General features: G+C 36.2%; 1 protein-coding gene across 1 annotated transcript; it reads right to left on the bottom strand.

The window, feature by feature from the left end:
• Positions 1 to 1,732: 1,732 nt before the first annotated feature.
• On the bottom strand, positions 1,733 to 7,806 carry LOC105268376 (arylsulfatase B). Its single transcript, XM_011307904.1, has 9 exons — positions 7,639 to 7,806; positions 7,411 to 7,570; positions 6,507 to 6,736; positions 5,470 to 5,740; positions 4,732 to 4,889; positions 4,355 to 4,649; positions 3,630 to 3,913; positions 3,364 to 3,552; positions 1,733 to 2,425 (listed from the first exon to the last, which is right to left on the bottom strand). Exons 1-8 carry the CDS (start codon positions 7,768 to 7,770, stop codon positions 3,391 to 3,393), a joined length of 1,692 nt encoding a protein of 563 aa, XP_011306206.1. The 5' UTR covers positions 7,771 to 7,806; the 3' UTR covers positions 1,733 to 2,425; positions 3,364 to 3,390.
• Positions 7,807 to 15,130: the final 7,324 nt, after the last annotated feature.

Here is a 15,130-nt window from a genome sequence, read left to right as displayed (position 1 = left end):
AGAAACGAGAGAGCAAAACGAGTAATTGGTAATACCCCTATGACTCGTCTTTCTCACTGAAAAATCCCCCGAACATTAGGCAGATGGCGAGAGTAAGCTCTACCAGCCGTTAGGTATGATGGTAGAATCTTAGGAATTCACGGACTGCAGCACTGAATTCAGTTGCTATGTCGTGTAAATCAGAGGATCATGTGGTGATAGGAGGTATATGGATGAGGTTTGCCGCGCGGGACCGCCCGCTAGTACAGTATAACACCAGGAGTACATGCGCACCAACAACTAGATCCCCCAGTAAATCCGAGAGCCCCACCTTTCTACCTTTCTATACTCTCCTGATCGGTTGTGATTAACTAAGGTTTAATCAGCTTTACAAGCTAAACTTCTTTTGTCAACATGCACGTGCATGATAATCCCGGCTCTATCTCTTCACATACCTATCGGCACATACGCTCACGCATATCCGTATAACACAAGGATCAGTTGTGATTTTTTATTTTTTATTTAATACGTGTCACTGGCAAATGTCGAGGGTTTGTCGAACGTGTGGCCACTGCCTGTCGGTTTATACTTTCCTAATTTACCGATCGGATTGATGTCGGGTAAATAGGGGCCAATCGCTGGTGGCCAGCAGATGGTATGCGATCACATCTCACCTCTTATGTTCTCCTGATAGCAAAATTCACAGAATGCTAGACGCATTGGTGACACCGAGTCAATTTCCCGGGTGTCATAAACTATATTTCGTATGGGAATACAGACCGCCGTTAACTACCAATACAGTTGATGCAGACCATCATTCAGAACATTTTCGTTATAATTTTTATAATAGGATGATTCGTTTTTAATTTTATTCCGGTCTGGAGATTTTATAATTGCAGTTGAACTGTGAGATTGTTTTTTTTTTTATTAATTTCTCCGGGTTGGGATTTTTTAAGTTTTTTTTTAGATTGGGATATTTAGGTTTAAGGCAAAACCCAGTGAAGTTAAAGTCGTTTGGGTAGTAGTCTTGGCCTTTTCCTGGCTCGGTGATTAGGGGGTGTTCTTTCTGAGTAATAACGCTTCTGAAGCATTGGAGATTCATATATCTGCACGCAGCATTGGTTGGGGAAGGGGCAGGGGAATATATCGGCCAGGGAACAGCCCGAGGGGACTTGTAGGATTCCACCAGGAGATGCTGGAGAAGCCCATGGGATAGTTGTGAGTGCGAAATACTCTGGTGGCCGCCCCCGACTCATGGGAATGTCCTCCAGCTATATCAGCCTCTTCTTCATCATCTCTTCAGCCCATCAAAAACTACGATTTCACGGGAATGCGGGACCTTCGTGTCGAAATGCTTATATATAGCCACAATCTCATATTGTTGAGAAGAGGGGGCTATATATCTGTGCACTACTGTGATTATATGAAACTGTTTGTGGATAGCTCTAGGATATCACCGACTACCTGCGCAAAACTCAAAATCTCTGTTTGATGATCACCTATTATCAGTAGAATAATTTTTCTCTCGTTCGTGGATCAAAATTTAGCTACCTGGTGCTACTGAGAAGATAGAAAAAACTTGAGATCTGAAGGGAATTAGAGGAAAGATTTAGTGATCATTATTTCATCTATTGAAAAGTGAAAATTGGATTATTTAAAATTTTGGGGAATTCATTATTTATTTTACAATTTTTATCATTATTTATTTTTTAATATTTTAATTTATGAATATTGATTTTTATTAGGATGTGATTTTAGGAGAAAGTTGACAGTTTGAGAATTTTTATCGATACCACTTACACTTTGATAATGGATTACTTTTGAAAAGTGATGATAATACTTCTGAAAATGGTACCTATCACTTTTTATCTCTATTTTTATTTACTTTTAAAAAGTTTCTGGGATAATGCTATAAAGTGTTTTTTTTTTTTGCTTTTCAGAAGTACATCTGTAATTTCGATTTCTACTTGATGAAAAAATTGTGGGGGCGGTGAGGAGTTGTTTATAGGCTTTATACTTCTAAATTAAAACAAGTGGCGAACTGCTCTCATATCGCATACCATATAGTTATCTTTAATAATAAATTAGCAATATGCTTCCGATTAATTATTTTCCGTATTACCTTTCCCTTTTGAGAATAAGCTCTCGTTTTCATTTCATTATTTTGAATGATTCGGTAAGTGTACTTTTGTGACCAAAAATAAAATAATGATTCTGCACATTGGAAAATTTAATTTTGAATGAATTTTTTTATCGGTATATCATTATATTTTATCCATATCATATATTTATATGGACCATCTCACCAACTCTCGCCTTCCTTCGGTAATTTTCCATTTCGTTCTTCCGGATCCTTAAGTAAGAGCCCATAGCCTAATTCGAAGCGTTCAGCGTAATCAAGAGTTCTGAACTCCAAATTCTTCGCTCTTATATAAAATGTGGAAAACTGAAACAAATTCTGTAATTAAACGTTTTCTCAGTTTTTCAAAAAAGGCGGTCGTTTGATTATCCTCAGACGCAAACTCCACGCGAGTAAAAAACCGTATCGTATCGGACCGAAAATATGCTATACCCAATACCTCGGAAATTAATGGTTCGATTTCAATTTCTGATAACATCTGAAACAAAATATTTAGTCACGCTGATTTTCTGACTTCTCATAAATAATGACGGAATATAAATTTTCTGTTAATGCTTTTTAACGGTAGTTTCTTGACCGACCAGAAGTCATTAATTTTTGGAGTATATCGCCATTTTTTATATAGAAAATTACCGGATTGTTCAGACTAATCATTTTATTGTAACAGCACAATCACTTGATTTGAGTAAGACATCGCAATAGCTGACATTTTTCACTTAAGGTGGTTGTCGCGCGACAGTCTCTGTAAAAAGTTTATCCGCTGTAAAACGGGCCAGTTTAGAACACAATCTTTTAGCGGTATATAGTCTCACTTGATTGATTGCATTGTGCATGGATAGCTAGAGCATAACTATATATTTTCCATATTAACTATTTTCAATTATATAAATTTATGAATTTCCGATAATTATATTCCGTAAACCAAACGGTCAATCGATTTGATTTTTTTTTCCGTATTTCCTCCCACGATGTATATTCCACGTTTTTTTTTATTTCTGAAACTGTCGAGCCGTTGATTTTTAAAAAATTCTAATCGGCAAAACTCCATTTAAACACGTGTTAAATCACTCGAATTTCAAAAATTTATATCTCAAGTTCAAAACGGTCAATTGCAAACGGAAAAGGCTCATTTTGTTGCTAATTTTTCAAACTATTCACCATAAAATTGTTAACGAAAACTGTCGAAAAAAAATTCTACGCGACAACAACTTTAAAAAATGTTGATTTATGAAGAAATGCATTACTTTCCGAATTATTTGTTGATTCCTCTTTTAAATACTCAGTTTTCCCATGATATCATCTTCTGCGTCAAGCCAAGGCATCCAGACGCCATTGTGACACTCGGGATATGATTTTGGATCGACTGGGGCGTTTGTTTGATTCATCAAAACATTTCGATACCCAGCTATAAAATTCTCCAACATTTCCACCATCTAGAGCCCAAACCATAGCCCAAGAATTAAAAACTTGTCCCTTTATCACATCATGTGATATGACAATAGCTACTCACATCTGGAAAACGATTGGAGATATTAGTTGTCTCGCAAGGATCGATCTCCAGATCGAAGAGGCAAGTTTCAGAGCAATTGGCGAATTTAGTGAAAGGCTCGCAGATAATTCTCCCTCGTGCTCGAAGATCTAGAATAATGGAGGAATTCGCGAGGACCCCTGTTGTCTCGAGAATGGCTTGACTAGTTGATGATGACATAATGGCATTCAAGTCGTATGCCGGTGCTGAGGAATCTTCATCGTCAATGTTGTTACCATAATAACCATCATAATGTGGCATCGCACCTTCAATCAAGATTATTCCACAGTCTTAGAGTCTTCTCTCTTCTTGCATAATTATCTGATGATCATTCTTCAAGCCTGAATTTCGGCCAATAGAATTGCCTCAATCGTTGTCACGTGGTACAAACTACATGGTCTTCTGATTATTTCACTCATCCATGATCAACTTCACGATTCTTATTCCTCAATTGTGAGTTTCGTCTAATGGGGCAATTCTATTGACCGATATTTTGATTGAGATAATAATTCCTCGACTAGCACACGAGTTTAAAAATTAATCAGGTATTCCCCTCAACATTATCTGTAGACGAATGAAGTCGTTGAGTGTCTCAGAAAAATTATTTCTGAATTAAAGAAATTTTACTTCCCCATTTCTTTGCAATGAACCTATCAGGAAATGCCCGATCATTTTGAAACTCTTGTGGTATCGAAATTAATGACTACCTTTCTTCAGGAGTTTGTATCGCCCGATAATGGCGGCTTCGCGATCCACCTTTTCATCGATATTAATCAGTAATGATTTTCTGCTACCAGGTTCTCCTCGTTCGATTGTCGGCCACTGATTGACACCATCGATGACTCCAAGGTCTTGATCATTACCGCCAGCTGCAGCGTACAGCGTTGGTAGCCAATCCGCCATGTGGACAAGGTCGTCGACAATTCTTCCCGGATTTTTTATGAGCGACGAGTAGACACATGCAGCTCCATGTACTCCACCTTCATAAAATGAGGATTTAATCTGAAAGAAGCAGTTGATAAATATCATTTTGATTCACCTCATGATTGAACTCATTCTTCGTGTCATGTGATGAATAACTCACCCCCCGCAGAGGATAATTTGATCCGTAATTCTCATGCTCTCCAAATGTTGGAGCTCCATTGTCAGCCAGAAAAATAATTATTGAATTCGCTAATATGTTTTTCCGATTTAGTGCTTCTACCACGCGACCCACAGATTCGTCCACAGCAGTTACCATACCTTGCAATGAAAGAATCATTCTTCAAATAGAATGATAAATAACATGATAAATGTTTTTTTTAAGTTTTTTAAGCGTTCATCTGCCAAGTCGATAAGACAATAAAGATTGAAGGTTTGGATTTGCGAATTTGAAAAGGAGACATTTTCCGTTAAACCTGAGAGCGATTCTTGGCAATGTCTCAGATTTTCTTGAAATTTTTTTACAATTTTCTAGTATACATGAAAAACACATCTCTGATTTTTTCTTATTTTTCGGACGATTTGTTCTATTTCGTCTTTCTTATTTGATTTTTTAATTCACATAGTTGGTATTTATTTATCATTCTATCACCGAGAATTATAGATTCAAGATATTTCAACGATGAGCAAAGATAATCTCTAGTCTCCATGCAGAAAAGTATCTCTTATCTCATTAAGGTAGTACTCCCGTATATCGAAGGATGAGATTTCGATGAAAATTGAAATTTCATGAAAAACTGAGGCGTCCTTAAAATCACTGTCTGGTTTGACAAAATGTGCCCTATATTCGTATAATGTTTCAGATCCCGTGATGGAACCTTCACCGCTGTCAATTGGTTACCTGCATACGTGAGACGTTTTACATTTTCGATGTAATGAAATGCTTGCTTTAATGCCGTGAAATTTCTGACTTCGAGTGACGGATCCTCAACATCACTAGAATGTGGTGCAAGATGAGATAACTGAAGGTACAAGGGCCGGTGAATATCGTGCTCTTCAATTATCTTGACGGCTTCGTCCGTAAAAATATCCGTGGCATATTCACCTGTCCTGGCCCAATCTGGCTTCAATTCCTTGGGATTGTCGCGATGGAAATCATATCCAGTCACACCCTAGAATTAGATCTGGATGTGAAATTGATTTTATTGCGTTCATCAAATCTTGATGATGCAGACGAAGAGAAAAATCGAATAAAAATCACCAGAAGAACGTATAAATTACGTCTCGAATTGTAATCCGCGAACGAAGTGGAGTTCAATGAAGTTCAATGGAGAACGTATGAATTAGAATAGAAATACGATCCCCTACCCCGTAACAACTCTTTGTACCGGCATTTTTCCTTAAGGTAGTACACCCGGTACATCATGGGTCAAGCTAGAGTACTGATGACTTTGATTAGCGCGGTAGTTTGGTTTGACAACATCACTCGACGGCTTGTACGTCTGTGTGAAGCGTTTCCATGTGTATGTTGTGTTTCTGTCATGAGAGCTCACCTAACCTGAGTAGCCTTGTTGCCACATCGATTGATTTCACACTTAATTAATTAATTCCAACATTTATAGCCCATGATTCAACATTTTTCAACTGGAAAAATGTTCTTTTTCATGCATCAAAGTCGAGAATTTTGTGGCAGATTTTTGAAAATTATCGAACGTTGAGGATTTTTTTTTTGTTCATTCCTACAAAATTACCGGACAACAATTTCTTCTTCCGGATTACGCGAATAATTTCGTAATTTTCACTGAATATTTCTCTTCATGTAATGCCTTCAGTGCAGAAGAATCAGTTGAGAATAGCGGAGTCACAATTATTTTTGCGGCTTTCAGAATTTAGAATAGCCTTCAACATATACTGTAATAAATGCACCTCAAAACTTACGAAAATTGTTGTTGCATTATGTCTATAGTAGTCAATAAAACCATTATAGTATCCAAAAAAAGTATCGAATCCCCGTTTTGCCGGGGTAAGCTCATCACTACTATATCCAACATGCCATTTGCCAACGAGTCGTGTTGAATACCCAAGGTTCCTCAAATGTTCTGGAAGTAGTTTTGTAGTCAAAGGTATACCTCGCGGTTCACCCGCCAGTAATGGATAACCTTGCATACCTATTTTCAAAAACATATATTTATTTATTTTAGTTGATTTGATTTTCACCGTTCCAGTGAATCAACACTATCAGGGAATATCCATTACGTCATATTCAAGTTTATCCTTATGTTATGTCCCACAGATTATGCTCAATTATGTTATGATTGAATATTTGGACATACACCATTATTAATATGACACTCAAAAGCAACGGAAATCTGACGGTTAGAATAGGTCACTTTCTTCCCGTTATTTGGGGACTAAAATGGATCTTTCTATGTAGGTATGACGGAAATAGTATTTTTCACGCCTAGGACGAAAAAAGGCGAAGATTATAACGCGCATGAGTCAGAATCACTTTTTTCGGCGGGACTATGATGCTATTTTATGTTATTGTGGCCGTAAACGCGTTTTACCGATCGCGATGACATAAAACTATTTTTGGCAAACCCAAAAATAAGACTGAAAAAATATATGGAATGAATGATGAAATTGAAAAAAAATTAAATGGGATAAAATAAGGAAGGGGTAACTTTTTTAGGATGAATTATCGTGGAATAAATTTGTGGGATGAATTTACTGGCGAGTGTTCTGGTGTATCAATAAAAAAGTTTATTACTATTAAAAAGCTCCGGTTGATGCACTAAACATATCGTTCCATTGGTTGATGTGATATAAAAATAAATCATACCCTCTCTAATTGGATAACGTCCGGTGAGAAAGGCAGTCCTAGAAGGTGTGCAAGTCGGCAATACATAATGATTCCGCAAAATCAATCCGTTGTAAGCCAGAGAATCAATATTTGGCGTTGGAATTTCATTGGATCCGTGGAAACTCACATCGTTCCATCCCTCAAAATAAAAAGAATAAATATATGATTTACTATAATTTAATATGCTTGTCAATTGGTATAAATTACAAGGTCATCAGCTATTATGACTATAATATTTGGAGAATTTCCAGGATTATTAGACTGCACTGCAGACACGGAATATATTGCGTAATATATTGAAATTCCCAGAGTGAATTTCTTGAAGAATAGTGACTCCATATCGATAATGTCAGGGCTTAAGTGACAACGTATCGCGTGTTGAAATACAACTGTGAATAGACATGAGTGGGTTGAAATTATGTAGTGTAAAACAATTTAACAATAGTGCCCTCTACGTGTCGTAAATCCTTCAGAATTTTGTTCATTTTTTAGTCCACTAACAGATGGCTGAAGGTATTTTGTGGAAAATTATGTATGTGATATGTGGAATACACGCGCCTCAGCGATAAGTTACTAATACAAACAACTCAAGGATTGCATATATCATATATCATAATTTTCAATAACACTGTGACTGATCATTAATTATATAACGATCATTGCCTATCTATAATATGTTATTGCAACAATTTGGATTTTTTTACAGTGAATAATTAGTGACAGTAGATTACTCAATGCTATGAGAATCGTTTTTAAAATTCTCGTATAAATCGTATAATCGCAAATGAAAAAAAAGATAATATCTATTTTTCGAGAACTCTTATAAAATGTCGATAATTTTTTTAATCCCACTGCCAACCGATGGACTTGCTCTATTCGATTGTTTTTTATATACTCACCGCGAAAGTCAACTAATTATTCATTGAAAAGAGCAAAAACAATACGGTCATATTACAGATCTAGATAAGTTTATATTTATTATACTATGGGGTCATTATTTCTTGGAGAGACCGTCTGTGTGGTCTTACGACGAAACTCTATATAAATGTTTATTAAATAATATAAACAAATCTCTAAGCATGGAAAGAAAGAAACCATGATGGCGATGCTTTGGTTTTTGTGATTTCGAGATCGTTTGTTATACTGAAGTCAGCATAAGTTTTAACATTGATTTTAGGAGTGGGGGACATGGTTACAAGTGGTAACTACGTGGAGTGGGGGTACCCAGAGAAGTAAAAACTTATGCTGACTTTAGTATAGTTCGGCGACTGCTCTCGAAGTGTGAACACATCTTAGTAAAATATAATTCAATTGCTCTTACTTAAACGTCTATTCATTTATTGACCTTCCAATTCCAATTAAAACCAATATTATCTTTTTACTCGGTATTGTACTGAATATTTTTTGAATATTTTGTCTCTTACCTATATATATGAAATAAAAAATTGGTAGATCGTGTTAACTGCTGATTGGAATTGACAGCCCAACACGTGGACCAACTCCATAGACAAAGGGCCTTGTCTAATGGGTTGACCTGACACCCTGGACGATTTGGTGACCGAGGATACTTGGAGACGAACTCTCGAGCAAGCAACATTAAATTTACCACAACCAACCCAGCTTATATTATATCGAGTCTTTAACCAAAGTTTAATTGTTAACAATAAATGGAAGATCGGATCAAATAATTAAATAATTGTTATATATTGTATCTCCTACAATATATGGGCTCGCATATATATATTCATATATTCAGCGTGTATATGATTCATTGAATTTTCGGCCGAAATATGTGTGAAATGTGTGTATATAATTAATACATATTTCTTGCATATTTACCGGTGTCCATGTGGTTTTCTTTTACAGGTAATTTCGATTTGACTTTGATCTGATCCATGCAAGTACATGGAGGATCGACAATAGGATCGAGATGTAATCCCCCTTGCGATCTTTCTCACCGAGAGTATCATGATAAAAAAACGTTCGGTATTGAGTCAAAATAAAACAAGAACTCGTGTATTCATCAAAGAAATGGAGTTCAAGGCAACGCCAATAACGATAGAAAGGATAAACATTGTGTTCTTTGTTGGAGTCGTTTCCGATCGTTAGAAATAAATTCCAAGCTGAAATTGAATGCCGTTAGAAGTATTATCATGAGATCACCGAATTGATCTTTCACCGGCCTTGAAATCGGGTCGTTTGATCAGATTTCACAAATCCCAGTCCAGACTTCTGAGAGAAATCTCGAATGATTTCCGGGACAGCTCTGTTGTTTAGCGCCTAATTTTTTTCCCTGATTGTTTTCAAAGCATTCGTAGAAAACATTTGAAAACAAGAAAACGGCAAAATGATTGAGTATTCGCTTCCCTTCAAAAAGTATTCGTTGGTATGGGTGAGAATCAGCCGTAGGCACCACCCGCAAGATCCGCCCACGTTTGAAGGTACGCACCGGCCGGCAATTCCCATCTTCGCCAGGGGGAATATCTTCTCCTTCTTTTCTCTCTTCACCATGAGATCAGCACACACCTGCAGAATATTCGCAGGACACGCGAGGAGATATCCCCGAGACTTCTGAACGCCCCCGCGGGCACACGCCGACATCACGCGAGGCCACTTGGACAAAGAAAAACAAAAACAAAAACATTTTGTTGATGTTTCTTTTTTGTTAATTTTATTTAGTTGATTTGTCTTGAAGAAGTTGGAGGTTTGGCTGATTGAGGGGGAAACGATTGGAAATAGTGGTGACCCGTTACAAGTCAACGGGAGAGACGTTCAGGGTAATTGGTTGATCGGGGGAAGACGAAGACTCTTGGTGATTGGTTACCAAAGAAGAGGAATGAGGGAGGATTAACACAGGTATTCTTCCCACGCTTCTTCAACGTTACAAGTTCATTCTAGCCTTCGGGGCATGATGGAGCTGCTCCCGAATGACGAACGCGATCACGAATACCGATGCGTAATTTTGACGTTCCAGACGTCAATGCAACTTTCACGAGAGGTATATTCAAGCGATTATAGATCTTTCAGTTGTACCTCGTTGTTTTGTTGGAAATCCTCTAGACCTAATTGGCTTCTGAATTCCTCGGTAAGGAGATGCCTTTCAGAATGGTAATGTTGATAGTTTGGGTAATGCAGTTGCGAGCTTGAGATGATGGTATTTTGTAATTGCTCTGCGACCTAGAAGCATGCGAGCTCAGTCGATTCTTAATATTCAACGCGTGATTCAATGGATGATTAAAGGTGAAGAGTTGTTTCCATCATTGCAAGTGCGGAGTTGAGTAGGTTTTATTGATTGGTGTTGGAGTATTTGTTGAATAATCTTTGATTGTTGGACAAAAATCACTCGACAGCCATTTATGACTTATTAGGGAAATGATTCTATCTATGAAGGATTAATTTATGATCAGGGCTTTGTATTTGAGAGCGATTGGGTCCCTGTTCTTGGGGTAAAAATTGGATTTCTGTTTCTCGTTTTTCTAATGCGGCAATTTTTCCTTAAGGTTGTTGTCGCGTAGAATTTTTTTTCGACAGTTTTCGTTAAAAATTTTATGGTGAATAGTTTGAAAAATTAGCAACAAAATGAGCCTTTTCCGTTTGCAATTGACCGTTTTGAACTTGAGATATAAATTTTTGAAATTCGAGTGATTTAACACGTGTTTAAATGGAGTTTTGCCGATTAGAATTTTTTAAAAATCAACAGCTCGACAGTTTCAGAAATAAAAAAAAACGTGGAATATACATCGTGGGAGGAAATACAGAAAAAAAAATCAAATCGATTGACCGTTTGGTTTACGGAATATAATTATTGGAAATTCATAAATTTATATAATTAAAAATAGTTAATATGGAAAATATATAGTTATGCTTTAGCTATCCATGCACAATGCAATCAATCAAGTGAGACTATATACCGCTAAAAGATTGTGTTCTAAACTGGCCCGTTTTACAGCGGATAAACTTTTTACAGAGACTGTCGCGCGACAACAGCCTTAATTATAGTCTCCAGTCTTTGGGTAACGGTCCTCCAGAACAGACGTCTTCCTCGAGTCGGTAATAAAGAGAATTTTATCAAATAAATTGGTGGATTTATTTAATATCTCGCATCCAGATTCTAGGAGTCACTGTTTTTTTTTTCAGATTTAAAAAAGTGTGAGTTGGAAGAGAAATTGTACGAACCGTCATGCGAATTCGGTATCTTCGAACGGTATCTTCAGTAAAAATTACCAATTATTAGTCTGACGATCACATGAATTTCTCGGTACTATTTTCATTAAATAGTTCTCTCCGTGTATCCTATTTTTACCGCCAATTCATGGGACAATGTTTTATAGGGGAAAGATTCTGTTTTTTCGGGAGTGCTTTCTTGATTTGCGACCGGCGATTTTCAGATTCTTCACTCTAAGAATTTCTGAACTTTAGGTTTTTTGGAATCCAAAACTACTGTATGAACATGACACACGAGAGAGGCACGGTGTTCAGCGAAATTGTATAGAAATATAAGAGAAAAATCCGAGCAAAAATCTGAAACACGAAAGAATTACGTAATTTTTCTGGAAACTGTGAAATCCAGTGGAAATTTTACTAATCATTATCGCCAGGAATTTTCATTCACCATTTCCTGAATTTTCCGTGTTTTCTGCGGCTATTTTTATTCGACTTTTTTCTCCATGCAAAACTCAATATTTGTGATTTAAGTAAAGGCATAAATCATTACTGACTGGAAAGTGATGAATCAGTGAGTAAAAAGGCAAATGAAAATTTCTGGTTAAAAATATAATTAGCAATTTTTGTTAGAATATCAAGTTAAAATTCATAGAAATATATTGAAGTGATTTATGATGATTACAAAAATGAATCGATGTGGAGGGCTCCACGGAGTCGCCTCGGAGTCTTTCTTTGGTGACGAATGTTCTGATGGCCTTTGTGGCTAGTCTTTAGTCTCTTGGAGATATTGATAGAGTTCAGACGGTATTCTTCCTCGTGCGATTTTAATAAAGAAATAGTGATTAGATTTTATTAACTGTGTTTTAATTAATTTAACTATTCCATTTCCAATAATTTTTAGTTATCGGCGAGTTTGATCAGGTTGACCGGAGGACGATGAGAATTGAAGAGACGTTTTGTGGGTAGTCACCCATTGGGCATTGCGATTGTTATTAATTAGGCAGTTGGTGTGCCAGGTGGAGTGCATCACCTGCAGCTGGAGGACTCTGCACTGTTATACAATGTGCAATGGGTACTTTACCGTATGTGATATGAGCCACGTGACAAGGGAAAAAGGGCACTGGGTGCACACTGGTAAAGAGATAGGGGCCGCACGTGGCGGCTGACCCACATCCAGCTGTTAAAAAAAAACATGAGGTGAATAGGTAAAGGAAGTTCTAATCTTGATTTCCGAAGAATCCTCTGATTTATCGGTTAATGTTGTTTATTTCTACAATGGACGTATTGCATATAAATATTGGATTATCAACAGGAATTAGTAAATAATAAAAACTGATTAGGCTTAGACTTTAATTACTTATTAAACGCACTCAGAAGGTATATCCTTTCTTCTATGACCTCTGCAACTCAGCTCACTGATAGCAACCAAAGTTTTCACGCCCTGGACCCATTTAATATAAGGCCCTTGTTCATTCATCTCTCTCTATTTTTGTTTATATAAACTGTTCTCCTTATCCTGATGCTGTTTTAAGAAAAATTATAAAATAATAATATGAGCCAAAACAGCTATGGGCTAGTTACTTTTTACAATTTACTAAGCGTAAATAAATCTCCAGATTTTTGCCAATTAATTGGAGTAATTTCGGGTAATTTTCCAGTGGTGCACTGCTCATTTTAAGGATATTTTTATTTGTGAAGAAAATCAAGTTCTCTCACATTTTCATGCTACTTCATCATACTTTACGTTCATAGGGAGCCTCAGACTTACGTTTTTTTTCCATCGCAAAGCAAGATGAATTGATGCCATATAAACTGTTGTATCCCCTAATTTTTCGAAACTTTTCAAAAGATTCATTGCTGCATTAATTCTTCTGAAACCATTCGTATTTTTTGTGAATGCATACCAGATAATATCCACGGTACGTATTCTCTCATGTAATAATCAAATCACTCTAAATTTGTGAGTCTTTGTTACAACCATTCGAGGTGAGGATATAAATGATATAAATTAATGAGGATTTAATCAATGATCCTTATTATGAAAGTAGAAACACAAAAGTGAAGTTGGCCCGAGTCGAAATATCTCGAAACGGGTAGGACTAATCCCTCATTGGTCAACTGGAACCGCCAAATTCAAATTCGGCGCACGGAGTGCGCAGTAGATCTCGTGATAGTATAAATTGCCCGGTGGCCTGACGATGTGGTCAAGGTCGCTGCCTCACAACGGATAGGTTCCAGGTTCGATTCCTGACCGGGCAGAATAGTGAGATCTAACCAATTAAAGTCTCGACCATCATCGACATATATTCTAACAGAGTCGAAGCAATGTAAAATAACCATACAAAAAAGAAGATAATGTTATGGAAATAGTCTATTTACTACTGCGGAACAGTAATGAATGATTCAAGATATTATATATTCTGCTGAAAAGAAAAGCACTTAGAAAATATATTGTATTTTAGGTTAGAATTATTTACTTGCCATCCGATTCTTTCCCGCCCAATGTAGATAATCACAAGGAGGTGCATTTTTATTATATTCTATTAGAAATACTAGAATTTACCATAGAATTGAGTAAAAAATGTACTTGAATTAAGTATAAAATATTGGCAGAAAACACTAGTATTTGAATTAACATTTTCAACATCCACTTTTTTCTGATTATGCACAGGTTGATTTGTTAATTAAAAATCCAGATTTTCTGTCTTTCTTTCAATATATTTTAATGCAAATGATTTTTCGATAATTCCTGCACCGCCATGAGCAAAAATACATGAAATTGGGGGAAAAAATTATGAAGTACATAATGACAGTCTTTATAAGAATGCAAAAAAATACCTTGAAAAAAATGATAATGACAGAAACAAGCGTATAAAGGGTGTTAGGGTGTCCCTTCCTCTTCGGGTTGCCAAATGATACGTTGAAATTAAATGCGTGCAACACCTGTATATCCGACGAGTACTCAACTACATACACTGTGTTGTAATGAGCCTCACGCAGAGGGAATAAGCGCTGGGAGGAAAAAAGAAAACGATGATGGCCTTTCACTCTTCGTGATTATTGATATTATGAGTGTTTACTGCATAATAATTTATCTTTTCTTCATAATTCCAGTCCTCTAATTATGAGCGCGAAATTATTGATAATAATTTCATGGAACTCGTGAGAAACGGGTAAACTTTATTTTGTTGGGCGGTTATTGCAGAATTTATTACGATTAATTGTATTCATTATGATAAAGTTATATGGAATTTTCAATACGATGATTTTTAAAAGCATAATTTTTCCGTTTTGCCTCCGAATGGAAGCATATTTATATTTATATTTATATATACTAGCGTATATGGCGCGCTATGCACGCCAAATCGTCCACGTATGGGGTGTTATCATTGGAATATATATATATTTATATATTTCCAAGGTAATATATACATATATAGAATTTCAAAAAGAAAATAGAAAAAAGTCTGAAAATTTTTTATATAAAAAAAATAATTTAAAATTTAATAAATTATATTAAATTTAGATATTATAT

Source organism: Fopius arisanus, unplaced genomic scaffold, assembly GCF_000806365.1.
Source record: "Fopius arisanus strain USDA-PBARC FA_bdor unplaced genomic scaffold, ASM80636v1 scaffold00056, whole genome shotgun sequence".
Lineage (NCBI taxonomy): Eukaryota > Metazoa > Arthropoda > Insecta > Hymenoptera > Braconidae > Fopius > Fopius arisanus.
This window is presented reverse-complemented; position numbering and strand designations above follow the sequence as displayed.